The 25107-nt window shown below is 41.9% G+C and overlaps 2 protein-coding genes across 4 annotated transcripts; one reads left to right on the top strand and one right to left on the bottom strand.

Annotated features, from left to right (window-relative positions):
• Positions 1-1404: 1404 nt before the first annotated feature.
• Positions 1405-3400, bottom strand: foxr1 (forkhead box R1). Of its 3 annotated transcripts, none has more exons than XM_048246706.1 (6): positions 3184-3397; positions 3007-3108; positions 2433-2650; positions 1957-2243; positions 1548-1780; positions 1405-1466 (listed from the first exon to the last, which is right to left on the bottom strand). In XM_048246706.1, exons 1-6 carry the CDS (start codon positions 3302-3304, stop codon positions 1438-1440), a joined length of 990 nt encoding a protein of 329 aa, XP_048102663.1. In that variant the 5' UTR covers positions 3305-3397; the 3' UTR covers positions 1405-1437. The 3 variants fall into 3 exon arrangements, with proteins under 3 accessions (XP_048102663.1, XP_048102664.1, XP_048102666.1); XM_048246707.1 differs by having other exon boundaries at positions 3007-3124; positions 3184-3275; XM_048246709.1 differs by lacking the exon at positions 3007-3108 and having other exon boundaries at positions 3184-3400.
• Positions 3401-12232: 8832 nt separating this feature from the next.
• LOC125296121 (heparan sulfate glucosamine 3-O-sulfotransferase 6-like) lies at positions 12233-24376 on the top strand. The gene is made up of 2 exons (XM_048245814.1): positions 12233-12975; positions 22928-24376. The coding sequence occupies exons 1-2, from the start codon at positions 12431-12433 to the stop codon at positions 23553-23555; spliced, it is 1173 nt and encodes a 390-aa protein (XP_048101771.1). The 5' UTR covers positions 12233-12430; the 3' UTR covers positions 23556-24376.
• Positions 24377-25107: the final 731 nt, after the last annotated feature.

Below are 25107 nucleotides of genomic sequence, written 5' to 3'. Positions count from 1 at the left end.
TAAGGCCGTCTCAGGATTCAGGTAAAATGAATCCAGTAATGTATTGCCCTTGATAAACAGTTTGAAATGAGATGCACCGAGACATTCAATGCACAGGGGTTTTTCAGTGACTCAAATCCAGTATGCACATCAGCAATGCAAGCATCTGGGAATATGCACTGCCAATGACACGTGTGAACCTACATCTTCAGACCAGAAATCCAACCCTTAGACTGCCTACAAAAGCAAGCGGATGTAGTGGGCAGATTCACCACCACCAATCTTGATGGCTAGTGCTTAAATGTTTAAGTCCCTCTAAGTTTCTCATTTGCGATGGCTGTCCTCACACTTTAGTTCCACATCACAAGATCACACAGAGACAAAAACCTTTTGTAACTTCACCGCTCAAGGCTTCAAAGTTATCAAACCACAGATGTCCATGCTCTTTTTTTATATATATATATATATTATATATATATATATATATATTCGCCTTTGAGATGTGGACAAAAAAAAAAACGCTTCATTTAAGCTGTAAAATGAATCACATAAACATAATGCCCATTCAATTCTTCATGCTATTCCCATTGATTTTTCAGCACTGTCCATCTTGAAAGCTACATTGAGTCAAGGTCATAAAGCAAGACACCAGAGCTGGAAAGAGTTTTACAGTTTCTTCCTCTCAGCTTTCATCAAGCAAATTGAATTTGAAGCACTTGAATTTCCCCTGGGGATCAATAAAGTATATATATATATATATCTCTATCTATCTATCTCTATCTATCAAAAAAAGATTGAAATATGAACCAGGACAGTGGAACAGGATAAGCATCACATACAATTGATCCAGCAGGAAGATTAAAAACATTTAGTAATTATTCATGTAAATCAATAATTTGATGAGATGTGCACAATTCAACAGTCTTTGTGTTTCCCATGCCCATTCCCAAATGATTACTCATGTAGTTATAAAGTCTTATAAACAAAAGTGATCAGCCTGATCATGGTCATGTTTGACACTTGTCTACTGATAAAGATAAGGTCCTAAGAACTGAAAATACTACATGGTATTTGTTCAGAGTGAGGTCGTTCAGTTTTGGGTTTGTTAACGTGTAGTGTGCTGTGGGTCAGTAAGCAAAGCAGATTTAGACAGAATTTTTCATGAAGTGTAGATGTGCGAGTAGTAACTCCTGCTACTTTCAGTGACAATACCAGTGTATGACCATTCAAGTCACTTGAATGCCTTTTGATAAATTCATGCTTTTGACATGTGAAATTGTGGCTCATAATTTATTTATATAGTTTTCATACATGCATTTCAAACTTAATCTGTATATTATTCTGTTCACAACTATAAAGACAGAGAAACACATTTAAATTAGAAAACAGAAAAGAGCAGAGACAAATAAAGATTTGATTCACATTTCACATTTATTCCTGAAATGTTTGTGAAGTTGATCAGAGGTCCAGCAGTTCCTGGATCAGATCTAGACAGACAAAAAAATAGGCATGTTTTAGACGTTCTTGCATTTTCAGTCACAATGCACCTCACACACACACACACACACCTGGGTATTTCATGCTTCTCGTCAGCTGTTTGATGGCATCATCCGAGAGCATTTGGATCTCACTGCGATGGCGCATCCGTCCATCTGAAGTCAGGTGCCAGAGACAGGACTTGCGCTCGCCTCCACTGGACACCTGCTGTGGAGTCTTTTTGAAGCTGGTGCTGAAGCACAGGTTGTGACGGATAGTGTTCTTCCAGCCGTCGGGAGCAGTCTGAAAGAAGGGGAAGTGCTCCCTGGAGCATAATGAGAAATCAAACTTCCAAGTTATTGCATGGAGAAAATAGCATGGTATTCAGTCACTGATTTCAGAAATTGCCATATGCCTTATTATGATTGCTTAATTAAGCCTCAAGTGATTTTTTAGTAGGGACCAGTGAATCTTGTGAATGAAACAACTTGTGCTAGTCACCTGGTGAAGCTATAGATTTGCTGTACATTTAGACTTCCTGTGCGACAGCTGCCGAGGGCCATGGCGATGAGAAGGCAGTAATTGACTGGAGGTCGAGGCCAGGCCCAGGATCTGAAAGCAAAACTGTCACTGTCTTTATGCACACGCCGTGGCGGTCTGCCTCGGCCCCGGCCCCTAGTCTGGCCTGTCCGACACGCCCGCTCACCCTCCTTTGGCACACGGGACTGCCGTGTGACCTTCATCTTCCGGCAGATCTCCAGCTCTGCAGAGGACTCATCGTCAGACACCTGAGGGCAGTTTTAACTCTCCGTTTGTGATGCAATAGCACCCATTTATCATAGAAACAAGTCTTGTAGTATTTAGAAGAGTCCAAACCCCTGAATTTCAATATGATGGATCACACTAACCTGTCAAGTATTAGTAAACAACACAAAAACAAGCAAAATTGCACTATTGAACTCTAATTATAAATGTACCATGTGTTTACTTGTGAAGAAAGTGTCGCTTGGAGACTTGTCCAGAACCTCAGGTGAGACAGGAGTCAGGGGCTCATATGGCAGGTGAGTGTTGATGAATTGGTGATCTAGGTTTGGTGTGCCCACATAAGCCTTAGTGGGAGTTAGCCTGCTTGGATGCATGGGGCATACCAAGTTGGGGTTTACAATAAGCCACAGATTTGGCTCAATGTCATTTTCTGCCAACAAAAAATATAAATTAAAACTGAGGAAAGCCCAGTGTTTTACTGAGGAAAGCCCAGTGTGATAATCCTGTAAAATGGAGGGCTGGCTAACCTATAGACCCTTTCAATCTGTCCCTAGAGGACATCGGTTGAAACGTTTGAAACCAACGCAGATACATTAAAATTTACTTGAGCGTATTTGCTCTTCAAATGGTCAACTTTAAACTTGTTTGTTTGCTTTTGTTACCTTTAGCTCAATGTTGTTTTCTCTGCCACCCAAAATGCCTTTTAGGAACGCACATGTTTTCTGCAGTTGAAAGGGTAGGCGATAAATTAGGCTACACATCCTCCAAAGTAGTCAATCAACTTACCATCTGATTGCTTTGAATACTGACATGGAATTTCAGCTGTTGACGTTCTCCGTGACATTCTTGCATAGTGCCACTGAATCAGATACTCATTGCGTTGACCATCTAAGAATATACATTTCTTATTCATTTCAAGAGTGAAAACCATTGCATGTTACACCTAAGTTACCATTTTCCTACCTTGATGATACTGATCTGTGGTTGTGGTAAGATTGATTTCTTCATTAATATCCCAGTCTGTCAGACCGGTTGTCAAATGAAGGTCAAGAAATCTATCTATATTTCCAAAGCGTAAAAACATTGTTTTCAGCTTAGCAGGAACATTGCTTTCTGCCACAGACTTTCAAGCCTTTTTAATTGTAAAGAGGCTGTGGGCAAGCTAGGCCTACATGGGTTAAACTTCGCCAGGTGTACAAGATTGGTAGACTGTATGCTACAGGGTGACGGTAATATGGACCACCTGCAACTGAATTATCTGGGCAAACGCAACAAGAAAGAAACAAATCCGTCAGATACAGCTTGCATTATTTAAGCTACTTTGATAATTCAGAAATCTTGCTTTGGATAATTATGGTTTTAAGGGAGGGGGGATCTGCAGTTTTGTCTTACTGCAGAATGTAGCCTAAAGGAACGAGTTCAATCAGAGATGGCATGGTAATCATACATACCCATAGCGCGAAGACCAAAATAGAAACACAAGGGTCATAGGCTAATTGTCATTACAATAGCCTACAACCACAGGTGCCAAGACTTTGTTAGCTTAACTTTAGCATTCATTGGTGTCGTACTCGCTCACTCATAGGCCTACTTCTTTTTATATCCATTCAACTATCCATCTAATCTTATCTAGAATAACATAGTGTACTTGTTCTTGAGTATTTTTTTTTCTGCCATAATGAGGCGGAGATGTTTCAATGAGACGCCATCCATTCACATGTCCAAAGAGTGGAGACCAGTGTGCCTTTCTGCCATTTCTTCCACTTGCACATTCTCCCCTACCCCCACTGTAGTTTGCTTGCCAGATGTTTATGGCTTATGGGAAATGGTTGAGTCTGGTTCATTCATAGAAATATAAATAAAATTGAAAATGAGCATTGATGACTCATAGGCTACTGCAATGTTTCAGATTGCCATGTAGGCCGGGGACAGGGCTATGGGGGATCGCTCCCAGCTGTGCTCTGTGAATAATGTTGCCTGCAGACCAAGTTCACATGTGAACAGACTGTGCAGTTTGGATTATGGGTCTACAAATGTAGTATCAAGTAATGAAAGTAATAAACATGAGGGATAAAGGTACATGCATTCTGCATTTTGGAAAGGAAATGTTTTCTTTTTTCAGTCTTAGTAGGCTAACCCATGAGCTTCCAAATGTGAAATCGAAAAAATACCTTTGCCTGCACTGCCAAATTGAAATATAATATAACTTGTGTTGTAAGTCATAATTGAACCAAAGAGGAAAGAGGCTGAAACATCAGAATTAACAAGGTCTATCTGGCATGTACACAAAGAGTTTGCACCAAATAATATGAAGTAATGATTCAGTGCAAAATAATACTATGTCACAATAAAATAAAGCAATATATAAAATGTAATAAAATGAATGTCATAGAATTATGGTTGACTTTGGATTATCAACTAAGTTTTTCTTAAAAGTGTACATGGACTATGTCCACTCTCAGCTGACAACATGACTGCTATTACAAACTCTCCAGAGCAGTCAGAGTTACTTTTACAGCCTGTATGGCTCTATACCTAGGGTCCAGGGTCCATCTTTGTCCAGTTCTCTGCCCCAGGGCCGGATCTATACACGCACTACGCAAATTGCGTAGAGCCCCGAGCCCGCAAGTTAATCAAGGCCCCCTCCCCGTCTCCCCTTGAGTTAAGCTAATGAATGGTAGGCCTATATACACTGCTCAAAATAAATTAGGGAATACTTTTTCATAGGAGTATAGCATCAAGTCTATCAAACTTGTAATTGGTCTGTAGTTACATAACAGAGGTTGTTGTGAATCAGTTTCACCTGCTTTGGTGTCATCAAAGTTAACAACAGGTGCGAGGGGCAACAATGAGACGACCCCCAAAACAGGAATGGTTTTACAGGTGGTGGCAACTGATAATTTTTCCATCTTTATCCTTCTTGAGTGATTTTTCACAAGTTTCGCATTTGGGTAGGGTCAGTGTCACTACTGGTAGCATAAGCCAGTACCTGGAGCCTACAAAGGTTGCACAGGTAGTCCAACTCCTCCAGAATGGCACACCAATACGTTCCATTGCCAGCGCAGTCTCAGAAGGAGATTCCTGGAGACTCCTTAGGCAGTTGCTCTAAGAGAGATTCCTGGAGATTCCTTAGGCAGTTGCTCTAAGAGAGCTGTGCAGTGTGGTAGAAGATCCTTTACCCAGCAGCAGGACCAATATCTGCTCCTTTGTGCAAGGAGGAACAGTAGGAGCCCTGCCAGAGCCCTACAAAATGACCTCCAGCAGGCCACTGGTGTGAATATCTCTGACCACACTGTCAGAAACAGACTTCATGAGGGTGGCCTGAGGGCCCGATGGCCTCTAGAGGGGCCTGTGCTCACTGCCCAGCACTGTGGAGCTCAATTGCCATTTGCCATAGAATACAAAATTGGCAGGTCCGCCATTAGCACCCTATGCTTTTCACAGATGAGAGCAGGTTCACCCTGAGCACATGTGACAGATGTGAAAGGGTCTGGAGATGTTGTGGAGAACATTTTGCTGCCTGCAACATCATTCAGCATGACCGATTTGGTGGTGGGTCAGTGATGGTCTGAGGAGGCATACCCTTGGAGGGACGCACAGACCTCTATGGGAAAGACAATGGCTCCCTCACTGCTCTTAGGGATCGGGATGAATCTTCAGACCCATTGTCTGACCCTGTACTGGTGCAGAGGCCCCTGGGTTCCCCCTGGTGCACAACAATGGCCGGCCACTTGTGGCGAGAGTGTGCAGGCAGTTCCTGGAGGATGAAGGAATTGATAGCATTGACTGTCCCCCACACTCCCCTGACTTAAATCCAGTAATACACCTCTTGGACATTGTGTTTTGGTCCATCCAACACCGGCAGGTTGCACCACAGCTCCACTGTCAAGGAGCTCAATGATGGCCGTGTCCACATCTGGGAGCAGACCCTCATTGTCAACCATGTGTGGTCCATACGAACTACTGAGTACCATTTTGAGTTGTTGCAATGAAATTTAGGCAAAATGGACTAGCCTGTGGCATAATTTTTTTCACTTTTTTCATTGATTTTCGTGGGGGTCTTTGAATTCAGCCTTCTGTAGGTTGATCATTTTCATTACCAAAAAATAATGTAGCATCCTTTACCCAGTACACATAATCAGTATAGATATCCAGCATGAGTTTTTCCCCCATTGAGATCTGATGTGTTTTCAAAGTGTTCCTTTAATTTTTTTGAGCAGTGTAGTTAGCGACAGTGTCTCATAGCCTACATCAAGAAGATGAATATTAAGAAGATTGTGTGGGGGCCAAAATCATAAAGCCCACATTTTCTAGCAACACCCCTGAAACCGGAAAACGGAAGAAGGAAGCAGTCAGGTAAACTTCCGTTCCTTGGTTTGATGTCAACAAATAATCTGAGTAGCCTATAGTAATGTTAAGTTGATCTGTTTTATTTACATCTCTCCAGTGTCTGTCTGTCCTGAACTGCTTGCCAGCCTTTCCCAGTCAGAGTACTTCGCAAAAGTTGTGAAATATAACCGCATATTCCGTTTTTTGAATGCCGGCGACTGGCAACATTTGTGAAGAAAAAAAACAAACAAAAAAATATCTTTAAATGTGTTCATAATAACGTGCGTGCTCAAGATGTAACTAATTTTTCAACAGAAACATGTGAGGACCCGTCTAAACTAATGTGTGATTTCACTCTTTCCATACATTTTTAAAACAAGTCAATTGTTTTACAATATTGCAGTCAAGCTTTAATTGGTTGAATGTATGCAAAATGGAAAGTAGCCTAATGGATTAACTTTGATTTACTGTGCTGCATACTGAACAAATAGATGCACATAATAAATGATGAAGTATTAGAATTATAGTTTAAATAGTCTACGTTTGAAAAAGTATTGAAGGGAATCAGTGGCACTGCTTGGCCCCCTTACAGGGTTCTTTCCTTATTCTGATCCTGTCTGAATCAAATTGTCCTCCATTTTTCTAAACCATGCAGCCAAACAAACTTGGAGGAAGGATACAGGTTTGTTTAGATTATAGAGTGAGCTTCAATGGGAGCTGTCATCAAATGCCCGCATCATTTCGTCTTGACATATTCTGTACACAATACATTGCAGGCACACATTTGAGCAAGCAAACACATTGTTTTCAAATAACGCAACGTGCTGGTATGCACACACTGGTGTGCGTCTCTGAATCCCTGGGAAATTATGGGGTCTTGGCACCGCTCCTGACTGATGGCTTTAATACTCAAGGTTTATGTTTTTGCTCCCCACATCATGCCTACAGGCTTCCAACTCTCAGCGCCTTTCCTGAATCTTCTGTGGAGGGAGACCTGCACTTACAAGCCATGTGATATTCAAGTAGGTTGGACTCAATCATGAGGTAAGAGTGTTGCGTGCTTGTGCGTGCGTGTGTGTGTGTGTGTGTTTTAGACCTGAGAGGGTATTAGAGTTGTCTTTGTTGATGCAGGGATGCCTGAGGCAAGAAGAATGCCAAGTCCTTTGGATCCTTCTGTAATACACTCCTGTGACAGTCATTCATTAATCAATTACACCCCATAGGTACAGATAGACACCTAGATGTGTGTAAAACATGCCTAATGCTTAAATCGGTGTAATTTGTGCTCACCCCATGTTATAATCTTAATTATGTTATTCTATCACACTATCACTTCAGGATATTATGTGAGTATTTTATTCACATTATCCTGTATGAGAAATTAAAATCTCTGTTGATTTTGTATCTGCACTTGTGTCAGGTTTTCTTCTGTGGGCATCTGTAGTGATTTACATTATGAGAGAAAAGGGAGTGTTTGTATGGCCATGGGCAGTGACATATAAAGGCTGTGGTTATATGTGGTTATTGTGTTGACGTCATGGCAATAGAGTCAAAGAGTTGAGAAAAAAATCATGAATGAAAAGGACCGCTCCCAAGAGAGAGAGACTCATGCACTTTTAACCAAAGCAGCATATGAATGCACACTAGGGCTCAATGCACACACGCATGCACACACGCACGCACACACACACACACACACACACACACACACACACACACACACACACACACACACACACACACACACACATACACGCAAAACACTCAAACACAAGGCATTTGCCTATTTGACATCAGCAAGACAACTTTTTCTCCAGCCTGTCAACTCTGCAGCCACAAGTCCCTGTTAATCCTACAAGTGAGCTGCAAGGCATGAAACTATATACCAAAGTCATATTGACTGTCAGTCTCACCTGTCTTGTTCTTGTTCTTTCTTGTTTTGATACGCTCTCACACACACACACACACACACACACACACACACACACACACACACACACACACACACACACACACACACACACACACACACACACACACACACACACACACACACACACACACACACACACACACACACACACAGTTACTATATCCACACCCTACTATCTATGTGTTTAACATTAAACGGAGGCTGCGGTGCACCTTAATCCTTCCTGTGGCTGCTCCAATGACATAACTGTCATTCAGGGCCATTCTTTTATTTATCCTGCTCTGCAAACAATCCACTGGCTACAACAAATCCCCCCCTTGTACCAACATGTCCCGGGCACATGGCCCTTTTCTTTTCCAAATGCCCATCTGATAAAACATACTGTGTTACTACTGCCCAACCCCGCCCTGCCAGGACTTGTGTTGTGTGAGCTGTGGACACAGATGCGTAGAGGAATATTTTCAGTTGCAGCTGCATCTGTTGTTAAACAAAACTGGTTCTTCTATTTCCTTCTCTGGAATCCTGCATAATGTAACATTAAGATGTATACATATAAGCCTGTACCTGTTCTGTTTTGTGTGTGTGTGTGTGTGTGTGTGTGAGAGAGAGAGAGAGATAGATAGAGAGAGAGAGAGAGAGAGAGAGAGAGAGAGCGAGAGAGAGATAATAGCCGTGTCTCAACTGACAGGTCTGAGCTTCTCTGATGGACACCCGGAACATTTCTTAACTGAGCATGAGCCAGGAAGGAAATAGTCTTATGCGGCAGAACTAAACAGCCTTTCAGGTGATTGAAAATTATATCCATATAGAATTGCTACACAGCACTGCTGGTGAAAGTTTCAAACCAACAATGAATTAATATCCACCATTTTGATATTGCACATGTCCTAAATTGTCTCTTAGTGTGATTCGCAGACTGACTAACTATGGCAGAACAAAGCATAACTTAAGTGTCATTATGTTCACCGATGAGCCAACTAAATCGATCAATCCATTGCAACATGCATAGTCAAGTCAAGTCAAAGTCAAAACTTCTACAGTGGGGCCTGTCAGTCATGATCTCCCGATCGAGTTTAACCCTTTGTGTATGCCTTTTTCATGTGGTTTGCAGATGAAAGGTGTCAAAGGGTTAGGAGCTGGACTGGGCTGCAGCTGATCTGGTCTATTTCCGGCTTTGTTCTCCCTCATATCCTCTGATCCCCTCTGACAGTGGCCCTAACCCCGTGGCCAGGTGAGCCAGCGGTTACTGCAGGAACTCCCTGCCCTGCGGCACAGAAGCATTTCATGCTGCTTTGGTGTGCGAATCCAGCTTTGGATGCATCCTTTGTAGCTTTTGAGGGATCGCGCTATTTTCAGTTCCAAAGCTGGTGTCTGTGTGTTTTTTTTGCCTGTGCGTAGTTTTTCACAAGGCCATCCGCATCACACACAACACACTCACTCTCTCTGTCTATCTCCCTCTTTCTGTCTCTCTCTCTCTCACACACACACACACACACACACACACACGCATACGCACAGACACACACACACACACACACACACACACACACAGCGTGCATACATACACTCTGTGATATACATATACAAACATGCACATATACAAGCAGTTTAAGTGAGCTGCATACAGTTTTCAATAGTGTCCAGTTCCTCAGTGGTATTCACACACTCGGTGGCCCTCAAGTTACACATAGCTTAGTGGTTACATATCTTACCGCCATTGTAAGTACAAAGGGACTCTGTTGTGCCGTTTTCGAAAGATTATGGTTTCAGAAATCCTTTGGCGGAGACATAGCTGGTGGGCATCCTTTGCGGGTATTGCAAATGACTGAGAGCTTCTTTTGGGCATGGAAATGACAAAATGAGGGTGGAACATTCTCCTTTGGTGGAGGAGACTTGTAATTTGCCGTAATGGCTGACACATGGTCAGACCATCTGAGGGCCTGCAGCAGAAGCAATCTGTCAGTGGGAATGGCAGACAGAACGCACATCCACCATGCATGTGTTTTAGGCATCACCGGGGACTGTTTGTTTCTGCGTTTCAGGGCATGCATTTTGGAGTCTGGATAGAGTCTGCCAAGCTGGTTCTAAATAGAGCAATTAGCGACAGACCCAAGCAAATAAAATTGTAGATAAAGTGTGAAAGGCAGCGTTTGGGCCTCGTTCCTTCACTTTAAATGTCCCTTTACTGCTGCTCACGTCACGCAGTCACTTCATGGTTTGAAACTGTGAACATAAATCCCTTCATTCTCATGAATGCTATTGAGCACTTTAAAAATAAATATAGTACTTACTTCACACATTGCACTTGTGTTGTGCATTTTAATTGTAACACTATCTTGAAAAAAGGATTTTACTTTATTCATATTTTTCTTATCTTGCATAACCTCTAAAAAAAGTTGTGGATAGGCCCCCTATGTGTCACAGGACAGGAAATCAGTGTGAGCACTGCTTCCATGTGTTTCCTCGCCGACCGCAGACTTCTCTGTGCGCCGCTCCCTCTCAGTCATCCGAGTGAGCGGGTAAACCCTCATCCCCTCTTATCCCGCTGGCAGCCCCACATTTTCCCAGCACGTGGAAATATTAACAGATGTGCGCCTGTTTCCGCAGCAATTGCTGAGCTCTGAGGAGACATATATGTTCAAGGCTCCAGCAGCCAGGCAGGAAAAGTAACAAGTTAATGAGGGAGACATGTCACATTACAGATGATCGTGCTCTCCCTGTCAACACATATACAGCATGTGCCATTCACTCATACTCGTTTCTCGCTCACTCTTGTCTTGTTGTTTTCTGCCCCCCCCAACACACACACTCACACACTCACACACACTCATTTTTTTCTGACTGTTTTTGAGTTTTTCCCTCCTCTTGTGCTGTCTCTCGCCCTCAGTGTGTCTCTGTTCGTGGTGTCATGGCCGCCTCCCTCGGGGCACCTTGATGCATGTGTTTCCCAGACGCCTGGTCTTCTCCATTACCGCTCCCATTCACTCTTGAGACACTGGTATTAGTGCAGTTCAAAGGAGCCCACAGCCCTGCCAGCGGGTAACGTGATATGCCTCCATAGCTTTACAGTGATGAGCAAATCCCTCAAAACCGTCTCTGCCCATAACTGTTCACACACCTTGGCCTCTCTCTGATGAGCGTGTTTTCATTTTCCCAAAATCATGGCATTGAGGTTTCAGGTAAAGTTCTGCTTTGAGGGGAAAAAAGTATAATGTAAGATTATAGGGACTAGGGAGAGTGATCAGTTAGTGTGTGACATATCTGAAATGTCTACCCTTAATCCCAACAGAAATTATGACAGATTATATTGCAAATTACATGGGAACATGTCTCAGTGCAGGTCTTTAATGTTATTGTATTGTATTGTATTCTTTCAAAACTGAAGGGTTTTGAAGCCTGATAAAATGTTCACATAAAACAGTTAATTGAAGTGTACAGTTAGCTACTCAGGACAATGTGTTTGTTGTGCTGAAGAAATTAATAAAACAGTTATTGTTTGTTCTTTGTATATAAAATTACACTTTGATATCACTTTTATAAGCTATTGGCTTCTCTGAATTCTGCTCCTCAGACTTCAAGAACATGGTTTTCTATGTACTGGGTTTATTTGGAAAGGGTGGAGACTTGAGGAATGGGCGTGGATTACAGTTTTTGAATGACATGTAAGTGATGAGAAATGAATTCTTCCATGCAGTACCACGGGCACTGCCACACTTGATTTGAGAGAAATGAACACCAGACACGCAACAATTTCATTTGGTACACTGGTGTCACTTTTTATTTTAAGTGAAAGGGAATATTTTTAACTAGACTTCTAAATTATAATTTCAGTGGAAAATTGGGACACGTCTTCTTATCTTTGATGAAGACCGGAACACGGCTATTTGATACAGAGTGGAACAGCATGTCAACTTTCTGCTGTATCTGCTCTGACCAGGAGAACGATCCATGGGATGTCGTGTATGCAGCATTAGGTTGAACTTCGGCAAGGCGCTGTCCAAAGTATCTGTATTCTTTATCATGCTTTTGGTTTTCATGTATTTATTCTATAGCCTCGCCGGATTCTCTCACTCCTTCCCAAAAGGCACATTTGATCTGCAGACCTCCGTCAGTGAATATGATGTCGGGGACGACTTTCAAGATAATGTCAGACTTTCAGAATATTCACGTGTCGCGCATCCTATACGCAACCGAACGGACTTTATTCCTGGCCTCTCCAGCGTTTCACCTAAATTTGCCTGGCAAGTCATCGGTCACTTGCAGCAACAGATGCCGGAGAGGGCAGGTGCTGGCGAGGCTGTTTCCAGGAGCGCAATGCCTGTATCGAATTCATTTGGATCCAAGAAATTCCCCCAAGCCATCATCATTGGCGTCAAGAAGGGTGGAACTAGAGCACTTCTGGAGTTTCTGCGCGTCCACCCTGATGTTAGAGCTGTTGGCGCGGAACCCCACTTTTTTGACAGATTCTATGACAAGGGGCTGGAGTGGTACAGGTATGAAACACAGACCTCATCGGGTTGTCTTATGTGTACAATGGACAACTTGTCTCACAGTTTTATATAAAACCATCTTTGTGCCGCGTTTTAAGTAATTATTTAGAATCGTCATGACATGTAGTGTTCAACAGATTCGGACCAACCTATTTACACAGAGCTGACCTGTTGTTAAAGGCAAGACATGTTACAGTTATGTCTGTCCAGTTCACCAACTCAGACAGTATCCGTCAAAAATGTTCACCCCACCTCGCATACGACACCTGTTAATGCACAATGTACAGCTAGGCAATGCTTTGAGGTAAAGTTGGTAACCCTGCAGTAGGCTTTTCAAGGGTAGCCTAACTTGCTGTGCACATCTCTCCAGAACGATACTTGCACTTAGGAGCTTAATCTTAAACGAGGGAGAGAGACAGGTGGTCTTGCACTCTTGTTCGATTTCTGAGAAGTTGATTGGGGCTACCTAGAGTAAGATATAAGTGTCACAAGAATTCATTGTGTGAAAGTGTGCATGCCTTTCAGTCACTCACATCAAAATGATCTGAAGTTTGATTTGATAATCCCAATGTAAAACGTACACAGCAGATCTTAGATTTATCAATAATATACAATCCTACTGTTTCATCTAAGCAAGCTGTGTTTCCCAACCAAATTATATTCAGATGTATGCAACCTTTGCCACATCTTGTCTCTTATCTGATGTACAGATCATGTGGAGCCTTGCATCAGCGAGTGCATGCATAATATATTTGAATGATTTTGTCTGTCAGTACATCTCAATTCTTCATAAATCACATGTCCTTAAGTGACAAGTCAATACAAACAGACAATCAGATTAATTTTATTTTAGTTAGGCGGAAAAAAGCATCTATCATCCAGGACAGGTCATGCATGTACAGACTGGTTTGGTTTGCATTTGAAAGGAGGGCCAGTGCTCGTAGATGATGCATCTCGCCTGCACAGTGAGATTGTGTGTGTGTGTGTGTGTGTGTGTGTGTGTGTGTGTGTGTGTGTGTGTGTGTGGTGAAGGCTTTACTATTGTAAGTGATAACTGCTAATGGAAACGTTGACCTAGATGACCAAAGCTGTAATTTGTCCATGGTTCTACTCCAGTGAATGGAATCACCCCTGATGATCTCCAGATGTCTGGATGATCTTTGCAAAAGAGACTGCTGCCATAGTGCAGAGGTCTGATTCCCCCCCAGCAGCACCCAGTTTCACTGTTGAACATGAGAGAATGAGAGAGAGAGAGAGAGAGAGAGAATGAGAGAGAGAGAGAGAGAGAGAGAATGAGAGAGAGAGAGAGAGAGAGAGAGAATGAGAGATAGTTAAAAATTCAATATGTTTGAGCAGAATTTCACGTAAAACAGGAAAACAGATGGAAGTACTTTACTGCTGATCATTTTAAGTGTGCTGCCCCCCTGCCCACCCCCCTCCACCACCCACCCTCCCTTCTCTTCACCTACGCTCCCATACCCAGGCCTGGGCCCAGCACTGGAAGCCAGGATGAAGTGTTTGTCTGGAAATGCCTGTGGCAGATCTCTCTTCCAGGAAGCAGTACAGGGCACTGCTTGTCTTTTAATTGCCCCGACCAGTGAAGCTGCTGGTGGCAAGCATGGTGCCGGTAGTGGAGGTCCTGAGGCCTGGGACTCCCAGAATCCTCCTGCTTGTGGCTTTGCTGGTACATACAGATGTGGCCACAAAGCTCCCCCATGAGTGCATAGTATCACTCAAAATGGTATCAAGCCTCGTACACGGTCTTTTACAAAGATGGCACCATGAAAACATCTTCTGTTATGTTCCTCCCCATGCAATACTAGCCACCCTGTAAAAGCAGAACAAGAAAACAGTGTTAAAGAGAGAGAAAAACAATGTTATGACATTCAAGAGAATAGACAGTAACACTGATGGTAAGCCTTACCACTACAACGTCAAAAAATGAGCTGTCATCCAAAATACACACATAACACTGGGTAACCTGCGCCATCATTTTGGCATTTACTGGCTCAGGTTTCAAACGCAAGGAGAGCGATTGCACAGAGGTTTCCTCATTGCATGCGCCAGTTGTCAGGGTCAAGACACCTGCCTTTGGACCTGTCTGGTCTGAAAGCTTTTTTTCTTTTTATTATTTACAATTTTCTTTTCAAAGAGAGCCCTGGTGACAGTTCAAGCATAATGACTCACTGAAGAGGAAACTGCGGCAGGCCTCTCCATTGGAGTCACAGTTGATGGGACGAGACTGGTTGCAAAGCGTTTATGTGGGGGGGCCTGGCGGTCACCTCTTCCTGTTAGCGTGGGGGTCACCTGACTGTCACGCCTCAGTGAACATGCGCTGTTTGTCTACATTCATTAAAATTCCGCGCTGGCCTTACATGTCAGCTTTTCCCACAAACCTAGCTGATCCCTGACATCTGATTTGAGGGATGCTTCTTTATTCTCCTCCTGTTTCGTTGCTGACAGCTTGCATAATTTTGATGCCTGCAGTGGAGGCAGTAAGGGGCAAAGCTATTCGCAGTTCACCAAACGCCTCTTGGCTCAGGTTGACAAAAAGGGTCTGTGTCTTGTATGAGAGTGTGGTAAAATCATATTTGACAAAACAAACATAGCTGAATAGTTACTGTTGTTGAATTTAAGTGCCCCTAGTCCTTTGTTTACTTCTGCAAAATTACACAAGCTGTAATGATGAAGAGATATATTATATTTGTATATCAGTAAAAAACAAATCCATGAAACATATTATATTTGTAAATATAATGCGGAATGTGGAGAGGATTTCAGTATAAGCAGCTCTCTGTCCCCATGGCAATCCTGGCCTGCTGATCCCAGTCAGAGACTTCAGCTCCATGGTGATTTGGAAATGTTAACAAGGACAGAAAGGGGTGACCAGGTGTTGTTTCAGTGAAACATCCACATAGTGAATACTTCCCCATGATGGAAGAAAAGTGAAAATAAATGCACAAGAGACACTACACAATCCTGAGCTGTGTTTTCTAAAAGTGATGGATCATGCTGATTTCATGATTTCATTTGTGAGAACTCATGTCCTTGGCTGGCTGTGCTGCCTCACCAAGACCTTGCAAACAGTCCATTCACCCGTCACTGGTGCATCTTGAGATCATCAAGGAGTCAATGCCTGAATGTGCTTCTCTGACGTATCATTGCCAGACCACATTTTCGGTTTGCTTCCAAACCTTTCATTCGGGTCTTTGGTAATTTGTTTGTAATTTTTTGTCCATCTGTGATCATTATGCAGAAACCCACAGAACTGCCCTATCAAACTTATTTAAAAGTACATTACTTTTAAAAGTAATGGTTTTCTTGTTTGTGTTATCTGTTTTTATTTTTGTTTGTTTCACATATGATCCAAAGAGAGAGGATAGCACTAACAGTGGATCTATAATAGGCCTATGAGCCATGCTATGAATGAAACATATTCTTTTAAATTACTTGCCATTACATTAGTATTTTAAATTACTTGGTCAATAGTTTCTGACAACTTAATAACTGACTCATTTGTTTTGTGTGTTCCTTTACAGTTGATCTCGCCATAAAAATGCAGACAATTAAATCACACGTCTTACAATAGTAGCCTACACAATTAAGAACATTTCTCAAATAAATACATGTAAATATATGCATTGAATCAGAGTTTAAAGGCACACTATGCAAGATTTTCACCTTCATGAAGCCAATTTTAATGGTAAACGACTTCGTTCAGCAAATCGTTTACCTAGCATAGCTATACAGCAGAGAGTCCCTACCGAGAAAACCAGCCATGCAACTTCCAAGAGTGGCTTCCAAGACTGCTAAAACTCGCAAGAATCTGAAACCTTACCTTGTCAGTATAGATATAGCTCTTTGGAGATAGTTTTTGCCTGTTGTAAATCCTTCACCTCCACAACAAAAGCATTTGCATTTGTGTGTGTGTGTGTGTGGGGATAAGGGAAGTTTGCTATTTACAATAGCAGAGTGACAAATAAATACATTGCGACTCTGAGGGAGCTCTAAACTCGCCAAAAATACCTAAACCTGCATAGTAACTGTGTTTTTCTGTTTTCTGTCTGCATTACTGACAATGTAGCAGTGTTTATGGACTCCAACTCCAAAACCATGTCTGTTATAGAAAAGGAACCTATATTGGATAAAGTCCAGCCAAGTCAAAAAACAAATAAACAAACAAAGCCATGAATAATTTTCATTTTTAGATTTCAAACAGGAGATATATTTTAGAACTTTTTGAAAGCATTCATTTGGACACACCACTTGCTAAAAAATTATTATGACCGCCGCGCAGCTAGTCAGATTCTTTTTTTTTTTTTTTTTCATGTCCAAATTTCCGTCAAGGATTCCCGGGACACTGTAAGACCGGGGTACACAAAACTTGGTGGGCATGTAACCCCACATGGATAGCATGGAACCATCGCTTTTCGTTTTGATCTGTAGCCCCCCCCCGCTGGACTGGACCCCCCGAAAGGAGGGTAGGGCAGACACAGTTTTCTGTGAATATCTTGAGAACTGTAGGGCCTAGGATGACCAATTTTTTGCATATGTTTGCCTCCAGGGGTCATGTAAACCCATTCCATATGCACACATGTGCATAAACAGATACACACGCACACACATACATTTACAGTAATCCTAAGTATGACACATACTCACACAGTAGACATATATACGCATGCATGCACATGCACACACACAGGCACATAAACAGGCAAACACACACATGCACGCACACACACCCACCCACACACACATAAACATAAACATGTACAATTATGAACAGGCAAGATGGGGGTGGGGTTGTATAAAATGTATATTACATGTGAAATCTATGAACTAATCATGTTTTGGTACTTGTTGTCTAGCAGATACCAGTGAGAACTGAGTGTGCATAATGCAATTCAGTGAGACAGTTAGAATCATATATGCCTTTCAGCGTGACTTATTTTTGTGGAAAACATGTGCTGGACTGGGCGGTGGTCACATTTTGTACCGCTCTGCGGTACATCTAGTTTTCATATAGTACAGAGTACCAACAGTAATGAAAGATAATATAAGAGCATAGACATGGATATCGATCATGTACGATAAATGATGTATGATTTATGAGAAGGTCTCCAGAGAGTTTAAGCCATGCAGTTGAATGGGAAAAAACGACTGCAAGTTCTGTTATCAATATGTTGACAGTTTGTCAATTCGCTGACCTTTCCCCTCTGACACAAAAGGCCATTTTCTATTGGATTGCAATTAAAATATGGAAATACAGCAAAGGGGGGCAGTAACCATCTGGAACATGGACTTTTTGTAGCCTTGACATTCTTTGATCATGCCAGAAATATTTTAGTAGGAAAGATGGGCACTGACTCAAATACCACATAGCTCTTATGATGTTGTGCTTGGGCAGTTTACAAGATTTTGTACATAATTTTCCTGTAGACACCATATACTGTACGTTTACCAAGGGAAGGTTTGTCCCCATGAGATAAGGGAGGATTTTGAAGCAGTGGAACAACAAGAGATGAATAAAATGCTTTAAAAAAGCAACAGTATTTGGCATGAAATGCTTTGAGAGAGCTGTTGTTCATAAATGGTCAGCAATCTAGCAGTGCACTGGTGAATTTATGGAACTTCTTACAAAAATGTAGTTCTAATGAGGATCATTGAGGATCCACTTTTTACAGTTTATATAGTCTATGTTACAACACAGGGCATAATGTAGCCTACACATATTTGTATTCTGTCATGTCAAGTTCCATGCCTGATTTTCAATAATGAAAACTGCATTCTAAATACGTTCATCCAGCATGATGGAAAATTGACTGGTAGTGATTCATTTCCAAAGAATTGCATAAACCATGGATTGATGGTTGCAGTTGAGATTAATTTGTCTTGACCTTCCATGTGATCTTTCTTAAGTCAGAAACATAGAACATAGAAACATATGGGATATTTAGTTTTGTTATGATCACGTTTGCTTCCACTTTGAATTGGCTTTAAAAGGTCTTAGTTGAACAAATGCAAATAAACTGTTCCTTTGTGCTATCCTTTGTAACATGCCCTTGCTTGATCATTTCATTTAGTTTATCATGAATTGTTTTGTTATACACGTCCATCAGCACTCAGTGGCATCAGACATCAGATCTGGGCTGCTGTCGATCTTATCCTCCATTTCAGTCTAATCGTTGCCAGTTAATGTTTTTTTTTTGCTGAAATGCATCCTGACAGATAAGGAAGTGTTTTTTTTTTTTAAATATCACAAGGACAGCCATGGCTTAGCTTTCTGTGGTTCTAGAGAGGTCAACGGCTGAGAGAGATGTCATGTCCAAATAGTGTGGTGGTGATATCTGACAGGAAACAGCCAGTGAAACATATTCAAAATTCTTGGATGTCATGTTTGTGTCCGTTGCCAAGCCAGCAAATACTGATGTTTGATTACGATTGTAGAAAATGAAAAAGAAACAAACTCAGAGCTCTTTCTTCTGCTGTGTGTAGTATTGAAGCTCTATGATGATGTACTTATTTCTTAAGGCTGGAATTGCAATAGAAGGGTAGTAATACTTCTCAATATGAAATATAAATAAAAATGACTCCTTAAACCTTAGAGGGACCTCGAGGTTCTTAATGTGAGGTATAACTTAAAATATAAAGCAGTACATATGGGCCTAAAATTGATGGCTGACCATAACCACAGGGGGAGTGAAGAGACAATGTTAACTGTCCAATATTCCCTTGATTATCCATTAAAATACAGACTTTATGAGGCTAAACACCTTCCTTCAGATTTGGAGGATTGGCTTGGTTATTGTTGAACTTATGTCTGTGAACTGTTTTATTGGCAATAAAAAATAATCTGGTGCAGCAGTTTTTTTTGTCTGATGTGGCTTTCTGTTGTTGTTGGTATGTAGAATGTGTCGGAATGTTTAACTTTGTGTGCAGTGTTGTTGTTATTGCAAATCCTGAGGAGTTGACTTCTTAATACCCTTGCAGCATGTCATCAAAGTCCCTTCAGGAAGTGTTTACATCATTAAAGCTTTAGATACAAATGTTGAATTGTAAAAAGATATTGCGCGTCTTTATGTTTGTTCCCATGTTTATTCTACTCTTCTACATAGCCCTCTCTGTATATAACATGGCTTTGAGACATCAGCGGTGTTGTACAGATCTGTACACATGGGCAGGATTTGCTTGGAAAAGATCGGCTGTCTCATGCACAAAGACTGTAGTGCTTCAGGGCTTTTGTTTTTATTGATGTTTACGAGATGTTTCTATCAGGCCTTGATTGCGTTGTATCATAAAAAAAATCAAGGATGCTGATGTCTCTCCAGGGACTCATATTACAGAGTTGGTGATTGTGGTGGGAGCAACAAAGCAGTTCTTGAAAAGACTAGACTCAGAGTAAATGCAGAACAGTGGAACTGTTCAGAATCTTCAGCGTCAGTGGTTTTGAAACTTTCTGAACTGACATACAGGATCACAGGAGCACCTAAATACGTACAATAGTTATGTGCACACACACACACACAGACACACACAGACAAACACACACAACCCCTTTCAAACACATCAACCCCTATCAAAACAGACACTGATGCACATGCAGGTCACACACACACACACAGATGTCCGCATATTCTCATACATGCTGGCAACACTGCCGCTCCCATACAAATGTGCGTCTGTACCCCCCTGCTCTAGACTTGGATGGTGTAGAGGTTATATCTCTGAGCCTCCTCCCTGCATTAAGTATTTATGAGTGGTGAACAACAGCAAAGGTGAGCAGACTGGAGCGTCTGTGAGGCCTTGAGCCCTGGCAGAGTGTCTGGTTCAGGGGCAGCTTGATCCTTCGTTAAAGAGCACCTCTTCTGGAGCCACCAAGACAGACAGATTGATCTGGGGGGAATAATATTTGGGAGACAGGAGGCCAGACAACGACACATAACACTCAACCTTTTTTTTCCCTTTTGGCTGGAGCAGTCATTAGTGTTCATTAGGGGGATGTATTTATCTCTTGAGGGAGAGAGCAAACCCAGCAGGACCCAGGAGGATAGACACTGACTCAGAGACGAGACGTAAACAGCCTCCTCTAACCTGTAGAGGAGATCGTTTCTGAAATAAAGCAGTTTAAACTGGAGAAATCTGTTCTAAAGTAAAAAAAAAAATCAGAATTTGTTGTCTACCCAACACAGAAGTCTAGTTATTGTCCTACCATACAGAATACAACATATAAGCTCATTTGATACACACTTAAAGTCCCTGTAAACCAAAATCGGAGATTTGTTTGTATAGGTTAGACACTTGAATTTCCCCTGGGGATCAATAAAGTATCTATCTATCTATCTATCTATCTATCTATCTATCTTGTATATTTTAGAAAACTACTCACTGTAAACTGTGGCACTGAAGAGTTAGACCATTAAACAGATAATTTTTAGTGTTCCGTTTTTTGGGCAGTCCGTATATGCAGTAAGTTCCACATTTAAGCATACCCCCTCCCCTTTAAGAGTTGAGTGGGCAACAAACATCTGTAGCTTATAATTCTGACACCATGAAATCAGATGTAATTTAAACACACACACACGGTTCCATTTGAGCTGAGCTAGATGCTCTCTCAGGCTGCAGTGCATAGGGTTCTACTGCGTCTGGAGTTGGGCTCTGTACTTTAAACAGAGAAAAGAAAAGCATGTGTCTATTGTTTTGGTAACTTTTGGTTTGTGTTTTCTTTTTCAGTTTGAGTAGATTTTATGCAACTTGTAGGTCTCAGGGAGACAAACGAAAAGGTCTGCTGTAGCTATGAGTTTGATATGTCCTTTTAACATACAGTATGCCCTCTGAATAAATTAAGATACCAAGAGTAATGTGTTTTTGGATTTTTTGATAGATACAACTACAGATGAATAGAAATTCATCCTGAATAATTATGTAGGTTCACCTAAAACCACAGACATGCACTGTTAATATTGGCCTACATGCTCCAGCAACCATTCTCAGACAGTAACAAATGACAGAAATGAGCCATATTGACACTTTACTTTGCAAATCCATCAAGCAAGTTCCACCGAAACTCATTGCACTTGTCAGCAAAGTTTTCTTATTGAGCTTATGGGCCATTTCTGTTGTTGTGCTCTTAATGGTGTTTATTTTCCCTGAGCACATTGCTACAATTTGTCTTGAAAATCCACATGTCGACCACAAACCATGTGGGCCGGCTTAGGGAGTAAATAATGGATGAGCTGGTGATGGAGGCATGTCCCTCTCTGATGGCTGTCCGAACCACAAACAGACCAGGAAAAGGGAGATGGAAAAATGACGTGGTCAAAAAAGATTCAACATCCTTATGAGGAACGTTTATTACTCTGGATCAAACAAACTTCTTTTTTTTCTATTGGAAAATCTTTTGTAGGAAAATCAGTTAGTGGTGCAAATATACATGCACATAACTGATGAATTAAATGAAATGAAACAGATTGAGATTGGACTTTAAAGTTCAGTAGTTTAGTTTTTTACTTTATGGTCTGTGAAAATGTGGGATGTTTTCATCCCACAGAAATCAAGTTTATGTAAACGGATGTAGTCTCTCTCTCTTCCCTGGGGACAGACTAACATTTTGAGGTAACATTAACAATCTGTCTCTTACTTACTTTGATTGTTTTAATGTGGACAGATGTTGTTCCAGACGTGACACTGCTTATTTTCACGTGCACATGTTCCATAACACTGTGGGTTCTGTATGTTGTGCTGAATATCTAATGTCTGGTTCAGGCCAGACTGTTGTGAAAAGGCCAAAAGACCAGAGAAGACAATGATTAGAGATTTAGGAAACATTCTATTTTGACCAAATCGAATTGCAGTTTACTCTGTTTGGTGACTCACTTGTGATGATCTGACTAATGAAAACACATCCTAACCCCCTCTCTCGTCCACCACTCCATCTCTTTTTCTCTCTCTACAGAAATCTGATGCCTCGCACACTGGAGGGACAGGTGACCATGGAAAAGACGCCCAGCTACTTTGTGACCAAAGAGGCACCGCTGCGGGTCTGTGCCATGAACTGTGACACCAAACTCATCGTGGTGGTGCGGGACCCGGTGACCAGGGCCGTCTCCGACTACACCCAGACCCTCTCCAAGAACCCCGGGCTGCCCTCCTTCCAGAGCCTGGCCTTCCGGAACGCCTCCTCCTCCAGCCCGGACGCCATCGACACGTCCTGGAGCGCCGTGCGGATCGGCCTGTACGCTCAGCACCTGGAGAGCTGGCTGCGACACTTCCCGCTCTCGCGTTTCATGTTCGTCAGCGGCGAGCAGCTAGTGGCCGACCCGGCGGGGGAGATGGGTCGCGTCCAGGACTTTCTGGGCATCAAGCGCATCGTCGGGGACAAGCACTTTTACTTCAACCAGACCAAGGGCTTCCCCTGCCTGAAGAAACCGGAGGGGAGTGGGCGGCCCCGCTGCCTGGGCAAGTCCAAGGGCCGGCCACACCCCCTCATTCCCCCAGAGGCTCTTCAGAAGCTCAGGGACTTCTACAGGCCATTCAACCTGAAGTTCTACCACATGAGTGGTCAAGACTTTGGCTGGGACTGATTCGTTGAGGACACAATCTCATCATCTGTAGCATTTTAAAGCTGAGGTACTACAGGAAGCACTCTTGTACTGTTGTACTCTTGTACCTTGTTGCTAATGATGAATCTTCAGTTATTGAAATATCATCAAAACATGGATCACTTGATTATCACTTACACTGGAAGGGCCTAAGATGTTCTTATTCCCATGCAAGCTGTTTCAGGCTGAGGCCAAAGAAATGTTGGTGGTTGCTGTCAGGAACACAGGTGACACAGCTTGTACATAAAGTCTCTTTGATCAGCTATTTGACTGAAGGTGTCAGGGTATTGTGAAATTTCCATTGTACAGATCAGAGAGTGCAGCTTTAACACATTTCGGTGTAAGATAATTCACTTGTGTGACAGAATGCTCCAAAATCAGTGAGGGGGACCGGGAGCGAACAGGATGAAATGAATTGTACTCAGCACAGGACGGCTCTGTGAGCTGTGTGTCAGTGTTGTCAAAAACCACTTGCTTCTCAAATGATTAATGTCTTTCTCTCAAGTTCTTTTTTGCCCTTCATGAGAAATACAAAGCTGTTCTTTCCAGTGTTCAGGTATGTATATATTGTAAGTCTGTAGCTGTTGCTGTTGCTAGTTCACGGTCAAGAACAAGTCTATGTTTTTGAGAACATGTACAAATCTCTGCAACACATTTCTATAAACTCCATTAAGAACATTGCCAAGTCCCTGATCAATTGTATTAATCTCTGTTATACATTTATAAATGGTGTAAATAGGATGCAAATGTCTTGTTCAGCCCTGCATAAGTAGAATTGCCTGTTATATGGAGATTTCCGCTGCTCTTGCTGTTTGAATTAAAAACAGATACCCAACTGCACAGATTCCTTCTTAAGATTACAAAGATTGCATTCAGGATTTGCTCACACCTCATTCTAAAAGCAAACAATGATAAATAAAAGAACACACATAACAGATCAATAGAATAACACAAACAACTTCTAAAAGCCATGACCTCAGTTCAGGAAGCACATGTACAGAATTCTATAAAACAGTAAGACATCTTGTGGAACACCAGCTTGCTCAAGGTCGACAGACCACAGCTAGTTCCTATTCCACAATGAAACCATACACACAGCTTTCAAAGAATATTCTCTGGCTATATATATTATGAATTATGGCAGGAATCTTTAGAGACAATCTGCCATCGATCTCTCACCACATTGCTTCATTTTCAGTTACAGTTGTCTAACATGGGATCTATCCATTTCATTTGGTTGTAGATCTTAAATAGCCCTCTGTTGTTTGGGGAAAACAGTAATTTTACACAGCAGTGTACAATATTCACTGACTTCAGTAACTCAGGTTAAGTCTTCCCCTTGTCTTGGTGGAGAACTCATGACCTGTTTTGGATGTAGAATATGAACTCTCATCGTAACAACATCAGCACCATCCATCTTTATTTTCCAGATAATTAAATGCGAGTACAAAATCATAACTCAACTGTAGCATTAAATTGACTGTATTTTTCCAGTAGGCTTGTGCTTGTGTTAAGCACATGTATGAGGTGCAGT

Source organism: Alosa alosa, chromosome 6 (genome assembly GCF_017589495.1).
Source record: "Alosa alosa isolate M-15738 ecotype Scorff River chromosome 6, AALO_Geno_1.1, whole genome shotgun sequence".
NCBI lineage: Eukaryota > Metazoa > Chordata > Actinopteri > Clupeiformes > Clupeidae > Alosa > Alosa alosa.
The sequence above is the reverse complement of the archived record's forward strand: the minus strand, read 5'-3'. Positions and strand labels throughout refer to the sequence as shown.

Excerpts from the sequence above, each read along its gene's own strand:
- foxr1 (XM_048246706.1), bottom strand. The coding sequence starts at position 3,304 with ATGTTTTTACGCTTTGGAAATATAGATAGATTTCTTGACCTTCATTTG. Across the intron at positions 3,109-3,183 it reads CACAGATCAGTATCATCAAG|ATGGTCAACGCAATGAGTAT; the intron begins GTAGGAAAATGG and ends GTATATTCTTAG. Across the intron at positions 1,467-1,547 it reads GAGAAGCATGAAATACCCAG|ATCTGATCCAGGAACTGCTG; the intron begins GTGTGTGTGTGT and ends TTGTCTGTCTAG.
- LOC125296121 (XM_048245814.1), top strand. The coding sequence starts at position 12,431 with ATGGGATGTCGTGTATGCAGCATTAGGTTGAACTTCGGCAAGGCGCTG. Across the intron at positions 12,976-22,927 it reads AAGGGGCTGGAGTGGTACAG|AAATCTGATGCCTCGCACAC; the intron begins GTATGAAACACA and ends CTCTCTCTACAG.